At 38.8% G+C, this 27022-nt stretch overlaps 1 protein-coding gene across 2 annotated transcripts in view; it reads left to right on the top strand.

The window, feature by feature from the left end:
- Positions 1 to 27022, top strand: part of LOC134212065 (hemicentin-1-like) — a 258752-nt gene that overhangs the window by 167662 nt on the left and 64068 nt on the right. For both annotated transcript variants that reach the window (XM_062689574.1, XM_062689573.1), the window contains exon 2: positions 25504 to 25723. In XM_062689574.1, the coding sequence (XP_062545558.1) occupies positions 25504 to 25723 (220 nt within the window). The remainder of the gene's footprint in view (positions 1 to 25503; positions 25724 to 27022) is intronic.

Raw genomic sequence — 27022 nt, 5'->3', positions numbered from 1 at the left:
ACATCAAAAGGCATTAAACTATTTATATTGAATAGGGATTCCTAAAAATTTAAAAATTCTAAATATATGAGGGGCAAACAGTTCAAGAAGAGATAAACTATAAAAAGGCGAAAAAAACGAAAATTTTTGCTTTTTGCCTTTCTCGTATACTAAGTATACGTAAAGGCTATATGTTCGCTCATACCCATAGTGTTATATACCAATCAACTCAGCTCGACGAATTGAGGTGATGTCTGTGTGTGTGCGTGTGTGTGTGTATGTGTGTGTGTATGTGCGCACCAAAAGAGCAAAAAGTTTAGCTCACTTTTAATGCACTTACCCTAAACGGATTCCCTCACAACAGGCTGCATTCGACGCAGTATACTGCCCCATTGTTTCCTATTGAAAATTGGACGGATCGGACAATGGGCTTGGTAGTTATGGCCAAAATACTTTTTCTCAGAAAAAAGCGCGTAAAAAAATCTAGCTCACTTTTAATGCACTTACCCTGAACCGATTTCCTCGCAACAGGTTGCATTCGACGCAGAATCTTGTCTCATTATTTCCTATTAAAAATTGGTCCGATCGGACGATGGGCTCAGAAGTAATGCCCAATATACTATTTTGTACCGCACGAGAAAGGCATCATCACCGCTAGGTGGATTAATCTGGGTTTTTTTATTTTCTTTTTGCCTTTCTCGTATACAAAGTATACGTAAAGGCTATATGCTCGCTCCAAAAACGAACTTTTTATAGGAGACCCGGAGACCCATAGTGTTATATACCGATCGACTCAGCTCGACGAATTGGAGTGATATCTGTGTGTGTGTATGTGTGTGTGTGTGCGCAAAAAGTCTAGCTCATTTTTCAGGCACTTATCCTTAACCGATTTGCTCGCAACAAGTTGCATTCGACACAGAATCCTGTCCCATTGTTTCCTATTGAAAATTGACCTGATCGGACTATGGGCTAAGAAGTTATGGCCAAAATACTTTTTTTCATATTAAAGCACGTTAAAAAGTCTAGCTCATTTCTTAGGCACTTATTCTTAACCGATTTGCTCGCAACAAGTTGCATTCAACACAGAATCCTGTCCCATTGTTTCCTATTGAAAATTTACCCGATCGGACTATGGGCTAAGAAGTTATGGCCAAAATACCTTTTTTCATATTAAAGCATGTTAAAAAGTGTAGCTCATTTTTTAGGCACTTATTCTTAACCGATTTGCTCGCAACAAGTTGCATTCGACACAGAATCCTGTCTCATTGTTTCCTATTGAAAATTGACCCGATCGGACTATGGGCTTAGAAGTTATGGCCAAAATACTTTTTGCCTTTCTCGTATACAAAGTATACGTAAAGGCTATATGTTCGCTCCAAAAACGAACTTTTTATAGGAGACCCGGAGACCCATAGTGTTATATACCGATCGACTCAGCTCGACGAATTGGAGTGATGTCTGTGTGTGTGTATGTGTGTGTTTGCGCAAAAAGTCTAGCTCATTTTTCAGGCACTTATCCTTAACCGATTTACTCGCAACAAGTTGCATTCGACACATAATCCTGTCCCATTGTTTCCTATTGAAAATTGACCTGACCGGACTATGGGCTAAGAAGTTATGGCCAAAATACTTTTTTTCATATTAAAGCACGTTAAAAAGTGTAGCTCATTTCTTAGGCACTTATTCTTAACCGATTTGTTCGCAACAAGTTGCATTCGACACAGAATCCTGTCCCATTGTTTCATATTGAAAATTGACCTGATCGGACTATGGGCTAAGAAGTTATGGCCAAAATACTTTTTTTCATATTAAAGCACGTTAAAAAGTCTAGCTCATTTTTTAGGCACTTATTCTTAACCGATTTGCTCGCAACAAGTTGCATTCGACACAGAATCCTGTCCCATTGTTTCCTATTGAAAATTGACCCGATCGGACTATGGGCTTAGAAGCTATGGCCAAAATACTTTTTTTCATATTAAAACACGTTAAAAAGTCTAGCTCATTTTTTAGGCACTTATTCTTAACCGATTTGCTCGCAACATTCGACACAGAATCCTGTCCCATTGTTTCCTATTGAAAATTGACCCGATCGGACTATAGGCTAAGAAGTTATGGCCAAAATACTTTTTTTCATATTGAAGCTCGTTAAAAAGTCTAGCTCATTTTTTAGGCACTTATCTTTAACCGATTTGCTCGCAACAAGTTGCAATCGACGCAGAGTCCTGTCCCATTATTTTCTGTTGAAAATTGACCCGATCAAACTATGGGCTTAGAAGTTAAGACCAAAATTCTTTTTGCCTTTCTCGTATACAAAGTATACTTAAAGGCTATATGTTCGCTCCAAAACGAACTTTTATAGGAGGCCTGTAGACCCATAGTGTTATATACCGATCGACTCTGTTCGACGAATTGAAGTCATGTCTGTGTATGTATGTGTGCGGAAAATAATCTCTCTCACTCACTGACTGACACTCACTTATCCTTAACCTCTATCTAAATCTTGTCCCATTGTTTCGTATCAAAACCGGCCCAATCGGACTATGGGCTTCGGAGTTATGGCCAGTTTTACAAAAAAAATCTTACTCTCTATTTAGGCATTTTCAAGACAAAATTTTCAAAACGATTTATCTGCTTTTGTAAACAGAGATTCAAACGTCGATTGCACGAATCTCATAGCACTTCGACACAAACCAACGCCATCATCAGGTAGCCGAGACCTTCACCTGCCTATTGGTAGTGTTTGTTTGCAAGGGAGTGTTATCAGATTCGTCGAATCGACGTTCGAATCTTTGTTTACAAAAGCAGATAAGTCGTTTTAAAATTTTGTCTTGACTTACTCTCGGCCGATTTGCTCGCAACATTCGACGAAGAATCATGTCCCATTGTTTCCTATTAAAAATTGGCCGGATCGGACTATAGGCTCAGAAGTTATGGTCAAAATACTTTTTTTTCATACCAAAAGTGCGAAGAAATTACTCCCTCGCAAGAAACGAGAAAGGCACTATCACCGCTAGGTGGATTAATCTGGGTTTTTTGAATATATCTTTTAAATGATGACAAATGTCCAGGATTGAAATATCTTTAAGCAGCAATCTAGATTTGCACAAATTCCTTCAGAAGTTTTGTTATTTATTCGAAGTTCCTACATATGCCATTGGTCTCTGAATGGAGAAGAATCGTTTGGCATGACTTTTTGCCGGCTGAAAACCATTTGGACGAATGCCACTTAGCCGAATTGAACACTCGATCGAAAATGGTTTGCCCGAAAGAGTCATACGGCAAGAAATGTCATTCGGCCGAACTGGTTAGTTGGTCGAAAAAGTAATTCGTTTGGCAGAGAATGTCGTTTGGGCAAACAGTTCGCAAGGCCGAACTGGCCAAATGGTTGTTTGGCAGAAAGGCCCGTTTAGCAGAGAATGTCCTTGAGGCAACGTTCGTAAGACCGAATAGTTAATTTGGTTTAGCAGAAAGGGCTTTTTTGACGAAAATGTCATTTGGCCGAACAATAGTGAATGTAAACTGTTTGAACGTCAATTGAGATTTGAGAAGTAAAAAAATAAAATGTGAGAAATAAGAATTTCGAAGTGAGAAATAATTGAGAAGTGAGACGATTCATTTCCCGCTTCTAGCTTCAAACTCCTTATTTCTCACTGTGAAAGTTGAGAAGTGTGAAGTGCGAAATGAAGTGTAAGATGTAAAGCGTCCCACATCACACTTCTCACCCTTTGATTTTCACTTCTTACGTATCATTAGTGAGAAATGAGAAGTGAGACACCCCTTCTTCTCGTTTCGCATAAAAGATGTTCTTCATTTATTCATTTATTTAGTCTACATCTCAACAGATAACATTGAATCAACAATTTGACGCCACAATACACGGTTCGATGCCGCATCTCTCCATCCTCGAATACGCCCCACGCTCGCCAAGTCGTGTTCTACCTCTCACTTAATTCTCACAATACAACTCTCACTACTTACTTCTCACAATGAGAAGTAAAAAGTAACAAGTGAGAAATAACTAGTGAAATATCAGCTGACTCACTTCTCATTTTTTAATCTTCCTAAGACATAAGACATTATTCATTTCTCACATTCACAGTGAGAAGGGAGATTGAGAAATAAATAGTGTAAAATGAGAAGTAAGAAAAAAGACGTCTCACAAATCACTTCTTATTTATTACTTCTTAGAATTGCGAATGAGAAGTGAGAATTATAAGTAAGAAGTGAGAAGTAACACATCTCAATTCTAATTCTTTTTCTATGTCTCTGTTTACGAGACATTCAGTCCTAGGCTGGTTCGTCTTGGAATTCTAATTCTTTATTTTTTACTTGTCACTTAAAACTTAACCTAACTGGAAACGATTAGCGGTGCGAAAAAGATAATCCGTTGACGAAACACGTAAGAAAAAACAATAAAATCAAGTTGGTCAAAAAACGTGTTCAATTGGTAGTGATTCTTGGGTACAGGTACAAAAAATCGCGTCGACGGAGTGGTCTCTCATGAGCGTACAAATTGAGCTAAGCTTGAAGAGCAGGGTAGTCGATATCCGCCGTAAGTAACGTCCCTGCAAAAGCGGCCTGAGTAATTGACCGCCTAACCTCAAGTGGTTCTATTTGCAGAAGACGACAACGTTCCGCGTACGGTGGCCGGTTCATCGGGTTGCGCCACCTAAGGAACCGAAGTGCATATCGTACGAACTTTTTTTTAACTTTTTTTTTTAATAGCTTCTATTCGGGCGATCCAAATGGCATGGAATTTGCTCCATATGACAGCATTCAACTCCAGAATTGATCGTACCAGCGGACAGTAGATGGCTCTGAGACAAAATGGATCACGAAACTCGTCAGCAATTTTGAACATGAAGTCAAGTTGTCGATTGTCTCTCACTCTTCACTGTTAAAAGAGAGAAGTGAGACGTCGCACTTCTCACTTCTTATTTATCATTTCTTATTTTTTACTTCTCATTTCTTACGTCTTAGGGAAGATTCATTTATTGTGTAACGCAAAAATGGGCCATTTTTAACCCCCTACCCCCTATGTCACACTTTTTGTATGAAGCATCCAAAATTTTGGTTCCATATTGTCACAGTTCGGGCAACCTCCTTCCCCGTATAGGCGTTACGTAATTTACGGATGCTTCCTTACTTCTGTACAATAATTAATTACTTCACTCTTTTCACATTCACTTTTATTCGGCCAATCGACATTTTTGACCATATGTCATGATCAGCAAACGTCATTTAGAGCCATATGACCCGTTCGGCCAAATGATATTTCCAGGCATGAGACATGTTCGGGCAAAAGACATTTTTAGCCGTACGGCCAGTGAAATTTTCGGCCAAATGACCTTTTCTGTTGAACGACTTTTTCGGCCAAATGACCTGTTTGGAAGAACGACTCTTTTGGCTTTATGACAATTTAGACCGAATGACATTTCCGGGCTTGTATTCATTTCGGCCAGATGGGATTCGGCTAAAACAACATTCGGTTCAGTGTTCTTCCTATCTCCATTCGAAATCAAATTAGCGAAAACCACGTTTCTGAATTAATTTCAACAAAGGCGAACCAATGTCTATCGAATTATGAAAAATCGGCAGTGTTAAAATTCAGTTATACAACATTCTTAATAGGCGAAAATGCTTTAAAAGTACGTGGGAGAACTGTTGATGAAATAAATTTTCGAATGTCTTCTAAATAGTGGCAAATCTGCCGGGTGAAAATTTCTTATTTAGAATTTTAGGTGGAGGAAAACTACTTGCACAGTTTTTAAATTAATGATATGATAGTTCTTCATATGGCACTGTTTTTAATCAATCGAAATGTTTTAAATGAATACATCTTAGGAAACGATACTTCAATTCTTGCGAATCAGCAGTGGATATAATTTTCTTCGGATATTGCTCAGTAGTTGGGAAAAAATGTGGAATATTTGTTCAATGATGCCTAATGTTTCATATATGAAACTGGTGCTACTGCAAATGGTACTGTTTAAAAGCTATGGGCGAAATATTGTCAAAAACATGTACCCTATAGAAATGGAAATCCATAAGACTGTGGTGGCCATATGAAGATGTTGAATCCTTAAAATATTCCTAATCTATGGTATAGAGAAAAGATTCATTACAAAAATGATCTAAGTCAGAATCAAAAAATGAGGGAGAAATATGAAGGTGTAAAGTATGAAGTAAGCAGTGAGAAGTGAGTAGTGACAACTAAGTGGTAAGAAGTGATTAGTGAAAAGTTATAAATGAAAAGTGAGATGTAAGAAATGAGATATGGGAAGTATGAACCGAGAAGTAAGAAATAAGATATAAGAAATAAAAAGTGAGAAGTAAGAAGTGAGAATTGAAAAATTAGAAGTAAGGAGTAAGAAATATGAGAGAATAATGAGAAGTGAGAAATGAAAATAAAGAAATGAGAAGTAGTAGCGGGAAGTGAGAAGTGAGAAGTTAGGAGTGAGGTGTAAGTAGTTAGAAGTGAGAAGTGAGAGATAAGAAATTATTTCCTTCTTCCTTATCCCAACTTCTTTTTTATTTCTTCTTTGAAAAATTCCTTGTTCATTACTCCGTTTTTATTCTTTCTTCATCTTCCTCTATTCTTCCTTCTCCATCCTCGTTGTTCCTTTTTTTCATTCCTTATTCTTCCTTCTCCTTTGTCCATTCTTCCTTTTTTTTCTACTTCTTTCTTCTTTTTTCCTCTTCCTTCTTCCTCATTTTTCCATACTCCTTCTTTCTTTGTTTTTTTTATTCTTACTTCCTTCACAGTCTCACTTCACATTTCTCATTTTTCGCCTCTCACTTCCCAATCATCAGCTCTCATTTATCACCTCTCGCTTTTCATTTCTCACTATTCCCTTCTCGATTTGTTATTTCTAACTTCTCATTTCGAACATCTCACTTCATACAGCTAATAACTAATTTCAGTCTGTTAAGAAAATTATGTTGAGCTTTTTAGTGGAATGTCTTCACTTGTCATAAGACGAGTTTGTACAATCCCATTTAATTCCACCACTTAATTGTACCTTGACAGGTAGAGGTCGAAATACGTATCTGTCAAGGTACAATTAAGTGGTGGAATTAAATGGGATTGTACAAACTCGTCTTATGACAAGTAATTTTAGTCGTTCGGCCAAACGGCGTTCGACCAGATGACTATTTCGGCCAAATGGCATTGGATCAAATGACCCTAGAGTGTTTTTTTATTGTCTTTATTAGGGAGACTTTCAGCACTAGGCTGGATCGTCTCCGGGGACCCTAGATTGACGCTCTAGGCTCTCTTCAACGAATTCAACTTTATGTAAAATCGCCCCTCTAGTATTCGGTTGGGGCTACAGAATAGAAATTTACCCACATCCGGGTAAAGTTTAAGTGGATACTTACCTTTGGAATGGGCATTTCATCATTGACGCAAGTATTTATCATCGAAAAACAAGAAGGCCCAAAGTTCGTTTTTCTGTCAAAAAAATGTTTATTTGTCTTTATTAAAGAGATTTTCAGCCCTCGGCTGACTCATCTCCAGTCGTCAAAAAATGTCTTATTTTTGACTACCTTCCCTTAATAAAAGCTCTCAGAATCGCTACAAAGACAAGTAAACGAGACGCAGTGGCAATGATTGATTGAAGCACCCGGCTCAAATTACGGTGCAATTTTGTCAACAGCTTTGAAGCTTCCCCGTCAAGCTCGAAATTACACCCCTTTCGAAATAGGCCACTAGCAGCAGCAGCAGTCTTGAATTTTCCCAACCTCTAATCTTCTCTCAATCAAGGCGGTGAACACACATCCAGAATCCCATCCACTCAATCCGCCGTCGACGAGCCGGGAAATTTTCCGTTCCCGGTTGCTCGCCCGCGGATCGGATGGATTCTTGTGAGACGGCGGCGGCAGTGGCCATAATGAATGAGACGTTTTTAACGGTCTTATCACTCGACGACAACAACGACGACGGTACTCGTCGGTTGCATGTGCCATCTTCTTCTGCATGGCTCTGGAGCAGTTTTGAGTGCTGCTGGGGCTCTTTGCTCGAATCATGATTAATTACCGTTGTCCTTCGGTTCGGTGTCTTGTCTTTTCGACGTCGTCGCCGATGACGACGATGCCGTGCTCCACTACACTATTATGGATGCAAATCGGTCTCTGTAGTGTAGTGGAGCAGAAACTGGAAAGTAACGACACAAATTCTTCATCCTGGGACTCGGTGCACATGCCCGTTAACTGTGTGCCGCCCCGTGCGTGATTCCACAAGAAAGCGTATATTCGTCTCTCTCGATTAAGGATTCTGTGTACTGGATTATTAAAACGGAATTCCGTCGTACGGTGGATAGAATCGGGATGGATCACCATGCACTTGCACTTTGGATGTCGTTTGTCTGTCGATTGGGCAAAGTGCAACCATCTGTTGTTGTTGGTTGCCTTGGCTGATGTAGAGGCATCGCATGCAAGAGCCCGGTTCCCCGAGGAGAGTGCAATTGATTATAATCTTGCGTAATCAATTCAGTCTCTTAGAGACACACACAACGTGTATTTTTGGGACAGGAACATGAATTTCGTATCGGTATTCGTCTTACGGCATGAGAAGCAATTCAAGTAGATTGCACTTTTATCAGTTGGATACAATTATTGAGTGCTGTGTTCAAAGGCCTTATAATGAACAGCTCAATTCTGTTTGATGTATACAGAATTAATCAAAATAAACTTTTATTTAAATTAAAAATAGCATTTCTTGCATTTTAATTAAAGCAGCTTTGTGCATCAATATTTTTATTACTTAAGAAAAATTCAGAGAGAAGATTTTTTTACAGCAAAATACGTTATCCCACGTTTTAATCAGTCTTTTTTTGAATCAATTTTAATCTTTTAAACATTTTGAACATGAAATTCTGGTCAATACCAGCAACAAAAAGATGCTGCTGCCTCATAAGAAATAGAAATCCATGACCATGTCGAAATCCTTCCATTTAGCTGATCGTCGAACAACAATAAACCATTCCAAGCCTACGGGGGTCTCTCCAGCCATACGATGCTGCCCAAAGCACGTGTGTGCATAAATTATGACTCAATCAATTGGGCTAGTTGTGCTATGCTGTTGCTCCTGCAGCTGCACTTCCGTAGGCCGCCGAAGAACGAATTCCTCAATCGCAGCGCACCGGAGGGAATCCAAGATGGATGAGGGCTTTCGGTCGTCTGGATCGGAGCGTAAGTAAGTTAGAAGCTCCCGATATTGCCTTTTGTTGCTGGGCTTAGCGTCATAAAATATTCCTCGCCAGAGATAATACGAGGGAAGCAAATCAGATTATTGTACGGTTTTCTTCACATAGCCCGGATAGAGGAGAATAATAAACAAATATTTTTCACAAATTTGTTAAATGATGTCTGGCTTTGTAGTTTTTATGTTATTTATAAGTGCATAGTCCACTAGATTGTAACAACACGATCACTACGTCTTGAAGCTACTTGTGATAAGCTATTTGAACTACCCGTTCAATGTTTTCTCATAATAGAGTAATTAAAGAAAAGCTTTTTAAAATCAAATCAAACAATACATAATTCTCTTATCAAATTCTGAAATCAAATTTTTCAACATCAGGTTTTTTATACCGTGCGGGACCGAAATCCGTACAGCACCGAAATCCGTCCACCTCATGAGATATCAATAAATTAAAGGAGGTTAAAGGTAATTAATGTAGGAATAATTAATCTTATCCTTTTCAGATACTTGACAGTAAGCTTTTTGGGCATAGAATTGGAAAGAAGGCTTTGAAATTAAAACAACAAAAATCAAAAACAAATCTTCACTCACCAAACGCGGAGTTTGTGCCGCCATTTTGTTTTCGGGTAGAGCATAATTGCACCAAAAGTAACTGTGTTTTTATTGCTTATTGCGAATCATTACATAAGATCAGCGGAATACAAATCAAAGGGATCCCTTCTCAAGGTGTGTATCGAACTATTTACAGTGGTAGTTCGGTCAATCAGACTGTTTCAATTTAAATATTTAGTTAACAATTAGCTGTACGGATTTTGATCCTTTGATTCGAAATCCGTCCACGGTGGACGGATTTCGAGTCAGGAGTAGTTGATTTTATTCATTATTTTATGATGTTTTTCGTAGTTTTTAATGAGTAAATGTGAAACAGTTCAAAAGTAGAAGCCTTCATGCTCCTGTGTCGATGACAAATGTTTTATTTACATTCGATTCCTATTTTCTAATGACTTTTTCATATACTAAGGTGCTTAAGTGTACGGATTTCGATGCCCCACGGTAATACTGAAAATAATTTCCTATTTATTTTATCGAAAAGCATACATTTCAGTATTTTACGATTAAGCTAAAAGTCTTTTGCAATTTTCTGCTACCCGGGTAGCGTTAGTTGCTGTTGTCTAAAGCAGCATTGCGAGCCATCCATTCAAGCATGTGACGAAGATGCATCATGCATTGGGGGATCTGCATTGGAAACATGTATGCATGAGCACAGTTCGTTCCACTGTAGTAAGAAAGGCTCAAATCGGATTGTGGGTTTTCAAGTAAATTATAATTTCAAGTAAGGTTTGTGCCACTGAGTATCTGTAGTTAATTCGAATGGAGTACTGCAACAGTCCTTCTACTTAAGGGCACTAGGTTCACATTAATTAAGAATCATATGCAAATCCAAATAATTTTCAATTAAAGTCTGTCTATTTCAATGTCTATAGATTCGGATTCGTTGTCATTGAATGTTAGAGGTTGAGTAAAGTTTAAAATAGTGGAGATTTGAACGGACAAGGAGCTAAATTTACATTCCCTTCAATGTGCTTTAAACAAGAGCTCTCAGACGAATCTCCAATATTTTCAATAGAGTTCCTAGAATACTCACAATTCTCACTATTCTTAGAGAAATTATCAAAATTGTCAACGGAAATCCAACAATTTTCGACGGAATTCGCAACATCCTCGAACTCCGTAGAACAGAGGTTCTCAAACCTTTTGGATATGCGACCACCCTAGCAGAATCTCCAATTGTGTGTGACTCGCCAGGTACCAAATGCATTGATGTTTAGATATTTAATATAAATATACCCCATCATTGTATTTGCCAAAATATCATAATTTTTTATTCTATTTGGATTGGATTTGGATTAAATTTCGATTGGATTTGGAAAGGATTTGGATTGGATTGAAGTTGGATTTGATTTGGTTTGGATTTGAATTAGATTGGATTTGATTCGAATTTGGAAATTGGATTTGGATTTGGATTCGATTTGAATTAGATTTGGACAGTTGGATTTGATTTGGTTTGGATTTGATTTGGATTTAAATTGAATTGGGATTGGATAAGAGTTGGATTTGTTTTGGATTCGATTTGGTTTAGATTGGATTTGGATTGGATTTGGATTAGATTTGGAATGAATTTTGATTGGATTGGATTTGGATTGGATTTAGATAAGATTAAGATTGTATTTGGATTGGTTTTAGATTGAATTCGGATTAAATTTGAATTGGATTTGGATTGTATTTGGATTGGAATGGATTGGATTTGGATTAGATTTAGATTGGATTGGATTTGGATTGCATTTACATTGGATTTGAATTGGATTTGGATTGTATTTGGGTTAGATTTGGATTGTATTTGGATTGGATTTGGATTTGGATTGGATTTGAATTGGAAACGAGTTGGATTTGGATTTGAATAAGATTTGATTTTGGTTTAAATTAGGTTTGGATTTGAATAAGATTTGATTTGGATTAGATTTGTATTGGATTCGGATTGGATTTGGGTTGGATTTGGATTGCATTTGAATGGGATTTGAAATGGATTTGGATTGTGTTCGATTTAATTTGATTTGGTTTGGATTTGGATTGGATTTGGATTGAATTTGAATTGGATTTGGATTGAGTTTGGATTGGATTTGGATTGGATTTGGATTGGATTGAAGTTGGATTTGATTTGGTTTGGATTTGAATTAGATTTGGATTTGATTCGAATTTGGAAATTGGATTTGGATTTGGATTCGATTTGAATTAGATTTGGATTGGATGACAGATGGATTTGATTTGGATTTAAATTGAATTTGGATTGGATAAGAGTTGGATTTGTTTTGTTTTGGATTTGATTTGGTTTAGATTGGATTTGGATTAGATTTGGATTGGATTTGGATTAGATTTGGAATAAATTTTGATTGGATTTGGATTGGATTTAGATAATATTAAGATTGTATTTGGATTGGTTTTAGATTGAATTCGGATTAAATTTGAATTGGATTTGGATTAAATTTGGATTGTATTTGGATTGGATTTGGATTGAATTTGGATTGGATTTGGATAAGATTTAGATTGGATTGGATTTGGATTGCATTTACATTGGATTTGAATTGTATTTGGATTGTATTTGGATTGGATTAGGATTGTATTTGGATTGGATTTGAATTGGAAACGAGTTGGATTTGGATTTTAATAAAATTTGATTTTGGTTTGTATTGGGTTTGGATTTGAATAAGATTTGATTTGGATTTGGATTGGATTTGTATTGGCTTCGGATTGGATTTGGGTTGGATTTGGATTGTATTTGAATGGGATTTGAAATGGATTTGGATTGTGTTCGATTTGATTTGATTTGGTTTGGATTTGGATTTGGATTGTATTTGAATGGGATTTGAAATGGATTTGGATTAGATTTGTATTGGATTTTCATTTTATTTGCACTGGATTTAGATTGAATTTGGATTGGATTTGGATTAGATTTAGATTGTATTTGGATTGTATTTGGATTGGATTTGGAATGGATTTGGATTAGATATGGATTGAATTTGGATTGGATTTGAATTGGATTTGGATTGGTTTTGGCTTGAATTTTGATTGGATTGGAATTGAATTTGGATTGGATTTGGATTGTGTTTGGATTGGATTTGGATTGAGTTTGGATTGAATTTGGATTGGATTTGGATTGGATTTGGATTGGAATTGGATTTGGATTAGATTTGGATTATATTTGGATTGGATTTGGATTGGATTTGGATTGGATTTGGATTGGATTTGGATTGGATGTGGATTGGATGTGGATTGAATTTGGATTGGATTTGGATTGGATTTGGATTGGATTGGATTGGTTTGATTTGATTTGGATTGAATTGGTTTGGATTGGATTTGGATTGGTTTGGATTGGATTTGGATTGGATTTGGCTTGGTTTGGCTTGGATTTGGCTTTGGTTGGATTGGTTTGGATTGGATGTGGATTGATTTGGATTGGATTTGGATTGGATTTGGATTGGATTGATTTGGACTTGGATTTGATTGGTTTGGATTGATTTGGATTGGTTTGGATTGGTTTGGATTACATTTTGGATTGGATTTGGATTGGTTTGGACTTGGATTCGGATTGGATTTGGATTGGATTTGGATTTGATTTGGATTGGATTTGGATTGGATTTTGATTGGATTTGGATTGGATTTGGTTTAGATTTGGATTGGATTTGGATTGGATTCGTGTTGGATTCTGGTTGGATTTGGATTGGATTTGGATTTGCATAGGATTTGTAATGGATTCGGAGTGGATTTGGCTTAATTCGGATTTAATTTGAATCAATTTTGGTTTGAATTTATTTGGATTGGATTTGAATTTGGTTTGGATTTGATTTGGATTGTACTTGGATTGTTTTGGATTAGATTTGGGTTAGATTTGGATTTTATTGAACTTGTATTTGCCAAAAAAAGGCCATTGATTTCGTAAAACTTGTTGCTCTTTAATCATCGATGCATTACTTAGATCCTAATCCAAAAGCGTGTATAGATTTGTGGCACACCATAGGAATCAACATTAGGATTTACGATTTATCTTTCGCGACCCTCCATTGATCATTCCACGACCCCCTGGGAGTCGCGACATACAGTTTGGGAATCCATTCCCTAGAATTTTCGGACGAAATCCCAGAACTGTCGAAACAATTCCCAAAGAAAATAACAAAGCTCGCGAAAGAAGTTTAAGCACTCTCAAAGTTTTTTTTTAGATCTTTTCATAGTTTTCAGTAGAATTTTGAAAACTATTGGATGTATCCTTAAGATTGTCGGAGGAAGCCTCAAAATTCTCTGAGATATTCAACGAATTCCCAGAGGAATTTCCTTCCTTATTTTGGAGGAAGAATTTCTTATGGAATTCCCCTCCGGATTTCTCTGTTCTATCTCCGAGTTTCGCTCCGATTTCCCGGGGAAATTCCTCTTCGAAGTTCTGAAGAAATTCCCCTCCGAATTTCCGGAAGAATTCCTTCTCGAACTTTTCAAAGGGATTCTTCTATGAATTCCCAGAGAAATGCATCTCCGAATTCCGAAGGAATTCCTCTCCTAATTCCTGGAGGAATTTCTCTCTGAATTCACCTCCGGTTTCTCTAAACCCATCCGAATTTTCGGAGGAATTCCTCTCCAAATTCCCGGGGAATTCCTCTTCGAATTTCAGGAAGAATCTCCAAATTTCCAGATGGATTCCCCCTCGAATTCCCGGAAGAATTCCTCTCTGAACTCCCTTCCAAATTACCTTCCGAATTCCCCTTCGAAGCCTTCGAATTTCCCTCCTAATACCAGGAGGAAATTCCCTTCGGTTTCCCAGAAGAATGCCTCTCGTTATTCCCAAAGAAATTTCCCTCCGAATTTCCGGGGAAAAATCTCTTCAAACTCCCAAACTTCCATTACCCTCTGAATTTTTAAAAGAATTCCCCTCCGTATTCCTGGAGGGGCTCCCCTATTATTTTTCGGAGGAGTTCTAGTTCGAATGTCCCTTCGAACTTCTCTCCAGTTTGCCGGAGGAAATACTCTCCGATTGTCAAGATGCATTCTTCTCCGAATTTCCGGAAGAAATTTCTTCCGAGTTTTCAGAGGAATTTCCCTCCCAAACTCCATCCGAAATACTCTTTGAATTCCTCTACAGATTCCCGATGTAATACATCTCCGAATTCCCGGGTGCTTTCTTTTCGGAAATGTCAGAGAAATTCTTCTCAGAATTACCGGAGGAACTCTTCTCTGAACTCTCGAAGGAAATCCCCTTTGCTTTCTCAAAGGAATTCTGCTACAAATTCCCAGAGGAATGCTTTCCCAGATTCGCGGAAAAATTATCCCCGAGTTCTCCAGAAAAATTATCCCCGATATCAGGAAGAATTGCTCTCCTAATTACCCTCTGAGTTCCCCTTCGGATTCCCTTCTGGATTTCACTCCGAAGTCGCATCCGGATTCCCGCATTCTTCTCCGAATTCTCGGAGAAATTGCTCTCCGAATTTCCCTCAATTATTCTTTACAATTCCCAGAGGAATTCCTCTCCGTATTACCTAAGGAATTTCAGTTCGACTTCTGGGGGAGTTCCTCCTCGACATTTTGGGGAATAACCAACCTCCCCGTATTCCCATCTTGGTGCTCATTTCCACAGCTATCCATTGGAGGCCCTCTTTGTCTGTCATTGCTTAAATCTAGAGTGCTTTGAGAATAGGTCGTATGTGCAAAAGAGAGCCTCTCTTCGGTTACATTCTCTTTCAATTATTACACAGCTATACACAAATTTATGTTGGATTTTTTGGCAGATATCTAAAGACAATAACTTTGTCTAGCATGCTAAAGTGAAAATGTAGCAGAAAATGCTAAGCTTGCCGATCTATTAGCGAAAGAGAGCGTGAACAAAGAGAATCTCTCTTTTGCACTTACGACCTATTCTCAAAGCAATCTAGAAATTTGTATTTTAATGACACGCACAATGATTCACAATGCCAAAAAATCGATAATATTTCTCATCCAAAAGTATTCAAGACTGGACAGACAATTAAACTCAACCTGCCTTAGGACGGTTCTTCCGCCAACTGGAAATCCCAGAATTATGTACAAAGTTATGATTTCGATTATCTTTTTCGTCGGAATTAATTGCCAGCATTTCTGCTTTGGCATCCGAATGTTGCTGAGCCGATCGAAATGAAAGCATCATTAGACACCGTATTGAATCTTGTTGCGCTGCCTTCCCCCGCTCCCAAATTCATTTTCTCTCGCCAGCTACCTAATCACGGCGGCATTCTCGTGGAACTGCCCCGTTTCCATTCATTATGCGTGTTGGCCTCAAGGTACGGACATTTGTTTATACTCCGAAATAGCTTTTTTCCACCGACCGTTCCACCCCGCTCATGGTACCACGGTATACCAACTGCTACAACGATAACAAAGCTAGATCGGCAGCTTTGAGTTTGATCTGTAATTAATTGCAAACGTCCCCTTCCCCCGTTTCCTCCCACATCACCACTTACGAGAAGGGAAGACAAGTAGAAAGCTCAGTTTCGACCCCTCCCCTCCCCATTCCTTCCATTCCTAGCTATTCATGGTTCGTCACCTTAAAACAAGACCCGCCGGATGAATGCTTTGGCACTCCCGAGATGAAGGCCTTTGTAGAAGCGACACTTTTTCGTCTTCATCTCGCTTTGATTCATCGTCGTACCTCGCACTACCTACCGATAGGCAGCCGGTAGTAGGGACCTGGAGGATGTGTCAAAGCGAGTTCAGAAATCAACTCGAGAAGTAATTAATCTTGCCTCCTTCTGTGCCCCTCAACGCAGCAGCAGCAGTTCGTCAGTTTTTCCGACGGAGGAACCTGCCTACCCGGTCTTGGTACTTGATGCCAAAATTGATGAGTTTCCATTCTCCGCCGAAGTGATAGTGATCTGTATGTGGCTTTTTTGAGATTTGCTCTCAAATCTTCAGAGGAAGGAAAATTGTTGTGGCAAGATGGAACTTTGAAGGAAATTTTCCTCTGCTTCGTGGAGTTTGGCAAAGAATGGAGGAAAAAATGTCACACGGCAGGGGCTGCATTAGCAACGAGTTCTATTCGAAAGGATGCGGAGGAGGGAAGGTTTACGACGGGAAAAGTGGGTGTTCCAGACTCTTAATGAAACCACTGACTGGATTGGAATTGGCAGAATCAACCTCAGCGAATGGTGAGTTGGAAAGAAATACGTGCAACTACTCTGCCTTGCTGTTGGGAGGTTATTAATAGACCCCTATGCTTTGATTTCAGTTCAATGGAAGATTGTCTATTACGTTTCTAATTGGATTTGAACGTAATAAATAGATGGTTGGATGTTTGATAACTTGCATTGAATAGAACCAGCAATTCGGAAGAATTCTAAGGACCTTTCCAAAGGGTGATATTGGTTATGAACTTGAATTTAATCAAAATGATTTTATTTTCTAATACATTTAGTATTCTTGCAATTCTGAGAGGTATACATGCCTTCATATTGAGCTTACGGTTGGTGTTCTGCAGATTTCTTGTAATCCGACGAAATCTTGGATATCACAACCTCAGCATTTGAAATGGGGTGAAATTATTTAAAAATGAAGGAGATCTTCTGAATAGATCCTCCAGCAGTTACGCTTAACTAAGTTGAGCCCAATCGCAGCTCAGTGTGATGAAAAACAAACACGTTGATCAAATTGAGTAATGGTTCAGGCTGTTATGGGGGGAGGAGGTCCATTGAAGACACCTGTGGCTTGATGAATAAGAGTTTTAGTTAAAAAGGAAATTGCTAATGTTTAATGGAACTCAGTTTGGTAAAGTTTCCTGAATACTGCGAAGTTGAAACGAATTTAAAATAGAAAATACCTTTGACAATTCCAATACGATTCAAGAAGAGTGGATAAAATTTGTGAAATCGGACTCATCAATGCAGATCTTCGTCGCAAAGTAATGCTCCTATCGTCGATCATTGTCGATCCAAAACGGTTTAATCAGGCATTGAAAAGCGTATTACTATGTGTTTTAGGTTGTTTCGTGCGACGCTGCCTGGATGGGACCAAATTGAACATCGGAATATATGGTTCGTGACGTTAGATGGATTGAAGCAAGGCGATTTGCTGCCTAATCTGCTATTCAACATAGCTTTGGAAGGTGCCCTTCGAAGATCTGGTGTGCAAAGAAATAGAACCATCATCAAAAAGTCTCACATGCTTCTCGGTTTTGCGAATGACATCGACATCATTGACATTGATCGCGGAGCAGTGGACGAAGTTTTCGTGCATTTAAGGTCACTCCTGACGGAATCCAAGTTCCAAAGTGCTCGCGTTTTCGGTGGCCCACCACTCGATTCAGAGGCGGCGCACAACTGTCTTTTTTGTTGATTTAGCTTTGCTGCGTCGCAGCATGGGTGAAATAATAAAAATGACAGTTGTGCGTTGCTTCCGTATCGAGTGGTGTGCCCCCGAAAACGCGAGCACTTTTAAACTTGGATTCCGTCAGGAGTGACCTTAAACGGGAGATTGAACTCATAGAGCCAATAATAAACTCTGTCAAAACTAAGTACTTGGTGGCTGGCAGAGAACGTGGCAGTCCCAACGCACAATGGTCGGAACGCGTGATTTGATGAACTTAATTGTTTTGTGCCCAAACGGCTGATATCATCTAAATAGTGTCCTCAGAGAAAAAAATCACAAAAATACTACCCATATTTGAGTGGATTTTATTTTTGTGATTTTTTTCTCTGTAGACACAGACATCAGCCGATTAGGCACAAACAAATTAAGTTCATCAAATCACGGGTTCCGACCAGCATTGCATTGTGCTACGGTATTGTCCTTGAGGTGGAAATGGATGGAATGCGATTTAATGCTGTCAACGAATTCATATATCTTGGAACACTCGTTACATGTGATAATGATGATAGGCACGAGGTGCTATCTGGGATGATGCGCGTGCAGCCGGATATGACGTTACATTCGGTTCTGCTTTGGATAACTTTTTCGGTCAAAGGGCTAGTTCGGTCAAACTACATTTTCGCCGTATGACTCGTTCAACTAATGACAATTTCGGCCAAATAACCTGTTCTACTAAACGATCATTTTGGCGATCAACGATTTTTAAATTACCAGTTCGGCCGTATGTCTCTTTTTTTCTCTATGTCGCTTCCGGCCAAATAACATTTTCAGCCAAATCACTTTCGACCTAATAACGGTTGCGACTGACGACTTTTTCGGTCCAAACAAAATTTTCAGCCGTCTGGCCATTTCGGCCAAATCACGTTTTCGGCAAAATTGTCTGCCTAATGGTTTATTCGACCTAATGACATATTTGGACAAACAACTTTTGGCCTTGTGGCCCTTCCAGTCGTTCGACCGAAAGTCACTTTGCTAAAAGCTATTTGTTCGAATGCTACTTGGCGAAAAACACGTTAAGGCGAAAGTCATCTAGTCGAGTAAAACGTTTGGCAGAAACGATTATTCAGTCGAAATGGTTTGACCGAACATGTCATTTGGCCGAAAGCGACATTGGTCCAAAAGCGTCATTTAGCCGAAATGGTCGTTTAGCCGAAAGCGACGTAATGCGAAAAGGAGCAAATGATCGAACTGCTCATTTGGCTGGAAATGTCGTTTGGCCGAGTAGGTCATTTGGGCGAAAATGACTTTTGTCCGAAATGATCGATATGGCCGAAATTGTCATTTGCTGAACTATGGTCAAAATGCCAACTCATTCGGCCAAATGACTTTTTCGACCAAATGGCCTTTTCAGCCGAACGACTATTCAGGCCGTATGTTCAATTCTGCCAATTAACTTTTGACCAGATGGTTTGTTTGGTCAAATGACATATTCGGTCAAACAACTTTCGGCCTTGCGGCTTCCGGGCAAATGAATTCCGGCAAAAATGGCCCTTCCCCGTTCAAAAATCTTGAATTTATCGGGAAATTCTGTGGGTTTCAGCGTTAAATCCGTCGGAATTTCCATTCGTTCGGATAGTGGACTTTAGTACTCCAGAATTCCAACGGAAAATACTTCCAAATTGTGAGTGAGTCTATGAGGAAGAAAACTGCGTAAGTCATTCTATGTTTTGAATAATCATGCGGAGGGCGTGATCGATCATGTTTGACATGAAACGTGAAACATTTGCAAGCTTTGATTACTTTTATGCTATTCAGACGGATGTTTTTGTTCAGTTCTGTGCGGTCGATGAATAAACTCATTAGAGCGCGATTGATTGTTTCCCGCATAGGATGCGGAACATTTTTGAGATCCGAATGTTCTGTTTCGTTTTCTGCGGTCAATAAGAAAATAAATTAGTGCGCAAGTGATCGTGTTTCGTGTTTCAAATATAAAAGAATATTTCTCCATAAAGAAATAAAATGCTCCACGAAAAAAAAATTCCCTAATATTAGCAACAAGCAATTACAAAATTGTCCACACAATTTTTTTTCCATAAAAAAATTTAAGTTTTCCACAAAATAATTAATAAAAAGCAATTCATTGTTTATGGAAATATTGCATTATATGTGGAAATTTTATATTTATTTATTGCTCATACCCTGATTTCTTTATAGGCAATTTCCTATTTTATGCAAAATTTTTAATTTTTCTGGGGAAGTTTTTAGTTAAGTCAAAAAAATATGTCCTGCTGTTTTCCGAAAGGTCCATTGGAGTTAATAACAATGATAATTGAAATGGAAAAATTCAAGAAAAATTCTTAAATTTCAGGCAAATTATTTACACTTCTTACTTCTTAATTTTCACTTCTCACTCCGCAGTCCATCCTGAAATGATGAGGGGGAATAAAGATTAATTAAAACAAAATCCAATTTTCACCTCACTTTTCATTTCTTACTACTTGATCCTCTTACTTCTAAGTTCCCACTTTTCACTTCACACTACTCACTTTGTACTTCTCATTTTTCACCATTCACTTCGCATTTCTAACTTTTCGCTCCTCACTTTTCACTCTCACTTGGCATTTCTCACTTCTCACTTTTCGCTTCTTACTTCTCACTTTTATATTCTCATTTTTCACCTTTCACTTCTCACTTTTCACCTCTCACTTCTCAAAATTTTCACGTCTAACTTCTGACTTCTCATTTTTCACTTCTCAATTCTTACTTCTCACTTCACACTTTTCACAATTTACTTTTCACTTTTTGTTTTTCTTTTCTCATAATTCTCACATCGAATTTGTCACTCTCACTACTTATCTTTTAATTCTTACTTCTCACTTCTGACTTCTTACTCTTCACTTCTCACTCCTCATTCTTCACTTCTCACTCCTCACTCTACAGTTTTCACTTCTCCCTTCTCAGCTTTTCTCTTTTTACTTTTCTCACTTTTCATTTCACACTTTTCACTTCACACTTCACTTCGAATTAGTCACTTCTCGCTTCTCACTTTTCACTTCTCAATTTTTACTTCTCCCTTCTAACTTCTCATTTCTCAATTCTTACTTCTCACTTTTCTCTTATCACTACACCATTCACTTCCTATTTCCTATTATGAGATGTGCGAAATGTCTTATTCCTCACTTCTCGCTGCACATTTCATGTAATTCCTACTACTCATTACCAGGGTTGTAAATATTCGGCAGCACTGGATGAAGGTGATGTTTTTTTATATCATTTTTTTATTTTCTTCCTGCTTTGAAATCAACCTCACATTCTCGGAGAGGCAGAAAAGTAAACAACAGAACTCACATCACCCACTGCGCCGCGAAGATGAAATTTACCACAGCAAAATGTACACATTCACCCAGCAAATTGAAAAAATTCACCACGCGTTTAAATGGGCCACTCACAGTCATACGGTAAGAAGCGAACTGAGCAGCATGTCAGAGCGACTTGTGAGTGGCTGAATGCGAAATTGAAAGGTCGGTGTTGGAAATGATTTTTCGGCTGCACTCAGTCGCACTCACCACGGCGGCGATGAAGGCGACTGCAGATTATACTGAGATCCATGTTTTTCACTGCATTGACTGTGACATATTTCTACCCTGCTCATTACTCACAATATTAGTTTTTTAACTTTTCGGCCAAACGGCATTCGACCAAACGGCATTCGGCCAAATGGCCCGACATCGTATATATTGTGCATGTGAACTGATTCTGACAACATCGAGTTAGCGAGGTGAAAATGCTTTGGGAAATTACTTCGACTTAGAGAATATCGAGTAAGGGAGGTATCGACTTACGGAGGTAACGCAGTATGCAAAATTCAAGGGACTTTGAATTTCATCGAGTAAGAGAAAATATCGAGTTACAGAACATCGAGTTAGAGAGAGTTCACTGTAGTTCTTTTCCTTAGTGGAATGTTTTCACTGTCGTCTTGCGACCAAGTCGAGTCAAGTACGAGACACTGAAGACGGACTTGAGGTAGAAATACGTATATGTAAAAGTAATACGAAGTGGTGGAATTAAATGAAATCGTACTAAACTCGTCTTATGCCAGTCTTCAGTTAAATAATGTTTTGAAAATCCTCTATTTTTTTCGGAAATTCCATTGTTGCCCCTTCAAATTTTTATTTTTGGGCAAAAAATCCGAGAGGGAGAGACATTTTTTAAAAATTTGTGTCAGCCTTACAAAATAAATATTAAGCCACTTACTGAGGACTACCCAAGTGATAAACTGTGCTTGGCTGTGGGTATACAATAGTAAAGCACATGTGGAGATTGGACAAATCAAGCATCCGAAAGATATTCAATTTGCAAAAAAGAGAGCTAACCGCGGTGGAGGTTGGTACTCGAATTCTGATGGCTTTTCCGCAAACGTGACCTTTAAGTGGTCTTGTTGTGTAGGGGTTATCACGCCTATCTAGAGAGTAGGAGGTTGAGGGTTCGAGTCCCTCCAAGACACGTGGATTCTTTTTCGCAAATTTCATATCAATTTGTCCATTTCGAAACATATGCTGTGCATATGCACAGCCAAGATATTTAACAAAAAAATGTGCATATTTGTTATTTCTCGCCAATCACGACTAGCAGCTACGAAGTGTAATGTCAATCAAGCTAAGCTATGTATTCAATAATCATGAGACTTTTGTAATAAAATGGGCCAAAGTTTCTTTATGAAGGTGAATATTTAATGCTCGATCGAAAGGCCATCATTTCACTCCAACAACCAACTTTTTTTTTTGTAGAAGTGCGTGCACAAAAGATCAGATAAATCTTACCCAACTTTCGATTTTCTCGCATCAAGTTGCATTCGACAGAGGACAAAGCCTAGTTGAATACAATTCTAAATGAAGAATTTGTTGGATCTAACGAAACCGGTTGGTGCCTTGGCTTAAGACGAGAAAGACAGTATCGCTACTGGGCGGATCAATATTTTTTGTTATATTAACTTTGGTTGAATCTCATCTTCTTTCAACCGGACTTCATTACTGTAGTAATAAGTAGATTGATTTAAAGAAACATTATTGGATTTGTTGTTCAGTTTCGAATATGTTGATTGTTTTAAATCATTACCATTGTTACTATCCGGGGTTTGAATCTTTATCAGGGCTTTGAATAATTATCCATCAGACAGGTTAATAGAAAAATCTGTCATTTTTGTTTGACATCGCATATATCTGAAAATTTGTAATATATTAAGATTCCGAAATAGGCATTATTGTACCATATTAAATTTAGAAAATTTTAAAAATAATTGACGCTGCAGGCTATACATCATTTATTTGAACTTATCCAATCATCGTCTACCGTTCTCCCCAGCTTTTTGATACTGCTAACATTATTCGCCCGGTCTCGACGATCCGTCCCACAATGTAATCCACTTCTCTTGGCTCAATTTCCCAGTTGTAATACAATTGAATTTCAGGCAAAACAAAACAACTCGCACGCCGGCCACGTTCTCTTACCGTTGAACCGCTTTTCTTTCGTTTGCACTCTGCAACACCACCGCCCGATCATGGACCATTGTATGCTGCAAGATTCGCGAAACCGCGAGCTTCCTAGCTTTTCCACTCCAATCAGAGCGGAGCTACCTTGCGGTCGCCATGACATCAACCGGGGACGCCCGCGACGAGACGTCAAGACAGGGCAGCACGACGCGACGCGGCGCGGCTCATTGTCTTGATGGAGTCATATTGTTATTTTTCATTTGTGTTTAACAAAGTTTCCTACGGAGCTTACGTACACGTACCTAACCTTACCAGAGCCGTGATGGTTCTCGACGGTGAATTACGCGAACTGGAATTATAACCGCGGGGTATGATTTGTTGGAAAATTGCAGAACAACAGCAGTCGCGGCGCGGCGGCCCCTTCCGTGTCCGCCCGCTTTTCATCTCAGCAGCCGCCCAGCATCAGCAGTTGGGTCTACTGGCGAAGCGTGGAACATTGTTGAGAGCACGCGTACGAGATTTTTATCCGAAAACATAATTACATTACTCGGGAGTGGAATTGTTTTGTGCCGGGTTTACAGTCGGTCTTGTTATCGTTTTTTTGGGACTACTTTGGGGGTTCTTGGCGGTCAGTGGGGGCTGGTGAGCTGGGAACAGCAGATGATTGGTGACACAATAAACATGTTGTTTGGAGAGTTGAGCTTGTTGCTTTCGTGGAGATTGTTTGGGGAAACAGTTTATATTTGCCGAATTATGCAGAAGTGAACTCGATTAACTTAAACAGTATTTTCTGTTTTAATGCACGGTAAACTGGTGAACGGGGGACTATCCGTTGAAAGATCGTCATTATTGTTATTTGCAACCAATGGTAAATTAAATTGTTGTCGTCAGCACTGGGCAGAGTTAAGTATATTTACACCATATTGTAACTTTGACAGCCAGCGACACAAACTTTCGGAGCTGAAAGCTTTTTTCTTAAACTAAATCGAAACATATTAATCCTCATAGCCATTTTCATCAATTTTGGCTTCTAATATGATTAGTTTCTACATAATTCCTTAGTAATATCGACCTCGTTAGTGTTGACCGATTATTAGATTGCTGAACGATCTAATCATCAGATATTAGATCGTTCAGCTGATGTCTCATAAAAATTGATAATTTGATTTGAAACATTGTGAAATTTTTTTTTCGGGTAAAATTCAACAATTTTTCAACCTATTAAGATTAATTCGTAAATCCACCGTTGAGCTCAAAATCCAATTCAAGTCTTTGATCGTCCATATCAGCGCCAAGGGTCGTACCCTCTGTAATAACGTCTTGATGGCGAACTGTGCGAAAGATACCACTGAAAACGAACGCAGGGAGCCACAGTGAGGAGGCATACAAAAAATACACGACAGCACAGACTTTCCAAGGCGTTGAGGCTGCTCTCTGCAGCTTTGTTTTTGACTTGACTTGAGCTTAACACAGCCGAAGTAAGTTGTGCTTCTGCATGCATACGTAAGTAAACGTGGTTGGGTGAGAAGGGATCAACTTTCATGCATCACAACCGGCCGAGATTTTTTGCCTTACTGACTACCGCCGTCGCGTCATCATAGGAGATTGTATATTTTAGCACAAAAAATAAAGATTGAGGAAAAAAGTGTTCCAATATATTCAACAACTCGTTACTTTACGGTGCTCTTGCGGCGATGAGAACCGAAACAGGTGCGTTGCCCTCTTCTGCGTCACCGTCTTCACACTGATGCTTAGGGGACTGCAAAAATAATGCTGAGAACTTATCGTTGATTCATTTTTCTTCGTAGGCAATGTTCTGTCATCGCACCGTAACAAGCCCCACGCACATAATAACGGTTACTAGTCCGGGAAATTTCACACGCACTCACCCCCATTGGAACAAGACAGTCATTCTAACAATTGATTCCATTTTTTTTTCCTGCCTTCTCATTACAGCATCACGATGGCTGCCAACGTTGGTGATAGCGTTGTGTTTGGTTCTGAGCACCCACGCCGATAAGACCATGGACACCCGGGAGGGTGAGGACGTGACGCTCAAGTGTCGCTTCAACGAGCATTACTCGGACCGGGAGTACTCGTACTACTGGGCCCGGCAGAGTCTCAACAAGTACGACAATGTGGCCATCAAGGCGGACACCTTCAACCAGAACTACAAGTAGGTATCCACGCGTCCGGTTGACCGTGGTTTTATTAATCGTCTTCGATGAATTTGTTTAAATCAATAATTGAATGGAACGAGGCGAAGACGCGCATTCAACCGTGGGGCAGAGGCGATCATTCGAAGTTCCTTTTTTTAGCAGAGTCCGATCGCCGCAGTGATCGCTGGTTAAGGCTATCGAATATTTAAGGCGTATGTTTTTATTAATCGATAAGATGTTATATCCTATCTACACTTTAGGGGAATTAACAAGCCATGAACGACCATGAACGTTGTTCGGTTACCTTTTCTATGTGTATTGAATTATCACGGTTGTTACTTATAGTGCGGAAATGATCGGGAAGTTGGTAAATTGCTTAGTGTTTGCAATATAAAAGAGCATCAGAAGAAGAGCTTTTGTATACGGTTTGTTAGTCGATTACGAACAAAAAATCTAATAGAAATATTTGTTTAAAACTGAGGTTTATGGTAAAGCGACCCATATATTTGATATGTCTTATTGTTGCGTTAGAGTGAAATGTAGAGAAGAATGTTTGGCAATGTCATGAGGCACGGGGAGTTAAAACATATTTCATATGTTGCTTTTGAAAAAAAGTGTTTTTTTTTCTTTTACAATATGTCGAATGTCGAATATGAGACTTTCTACTCAATCTCTCATTTTTATAGAAAACCTTCCTTGTAGCAAATCTAAAGATTTGAAACATTTGTTCTGTAATTCAAGCGATTAAAAAGTATTGTTGGGTATTTTTATTTATACGTTTTTTACTATCCTTTTAAGGCACTAATCATCTATTTCCAGTCTTCATCGGGTTATCTGTTGAATGTTGTATTCGTATTTTTTTTCATCCGACATTCGCACTAGATGGCCAGCTTATTGTTGGTCTGCCATATTTTAAAGGATGCAGAATATTCTGCACTTAGAAACCCCCACCGATTATTGTAGGCAGCACAATTTGCTTGAGAACCGCAAAAGCCTTCTGGTCTGCATCTTTTAGTTTCCACGCTTGAGGTCCGTAATGAGCTATTGGTTGAACTAAGATTTTATTGACAGTAAGCTAGTATTCCAGGGTAAAACAATTCCTTCAACACCTCCAACCACATCTTCTACACATGTTTCTGTTTCAATCCATTAAAATGTACTTCGTACTGGTTGAGTGTATGGTCATGCCTATTCTAACCGTCTCCATCTTCAGTGGTATAATATTCTCCACTGCTACTGTGCAATCGTTTCCAATGAATTCGAATTCGAACATCAGAGTCCAAACCTTTCAGATTGCATTTCTACATAGACCAGGA

This window comes from Armigeres subalbatus, chromosome 2, assembly GCF_024139115.2.
Source record: "Armigeres subalbatus isolate Guangzhou_Male chromosome 2, GZ_Asu_2, whole genome shotgun sequence".
Lineage (NCBI taxonomy): Eukaryota > Metazoa > Arthropoda > Insecta > Diptera > Culicidae > Armigeres > Armigeres subalbatus.
The sequence above is the reverse complement of the archived record's forward strand: the minus strand, read 5'-3'. Positions and strand labels throughout refer to the sequence as shown.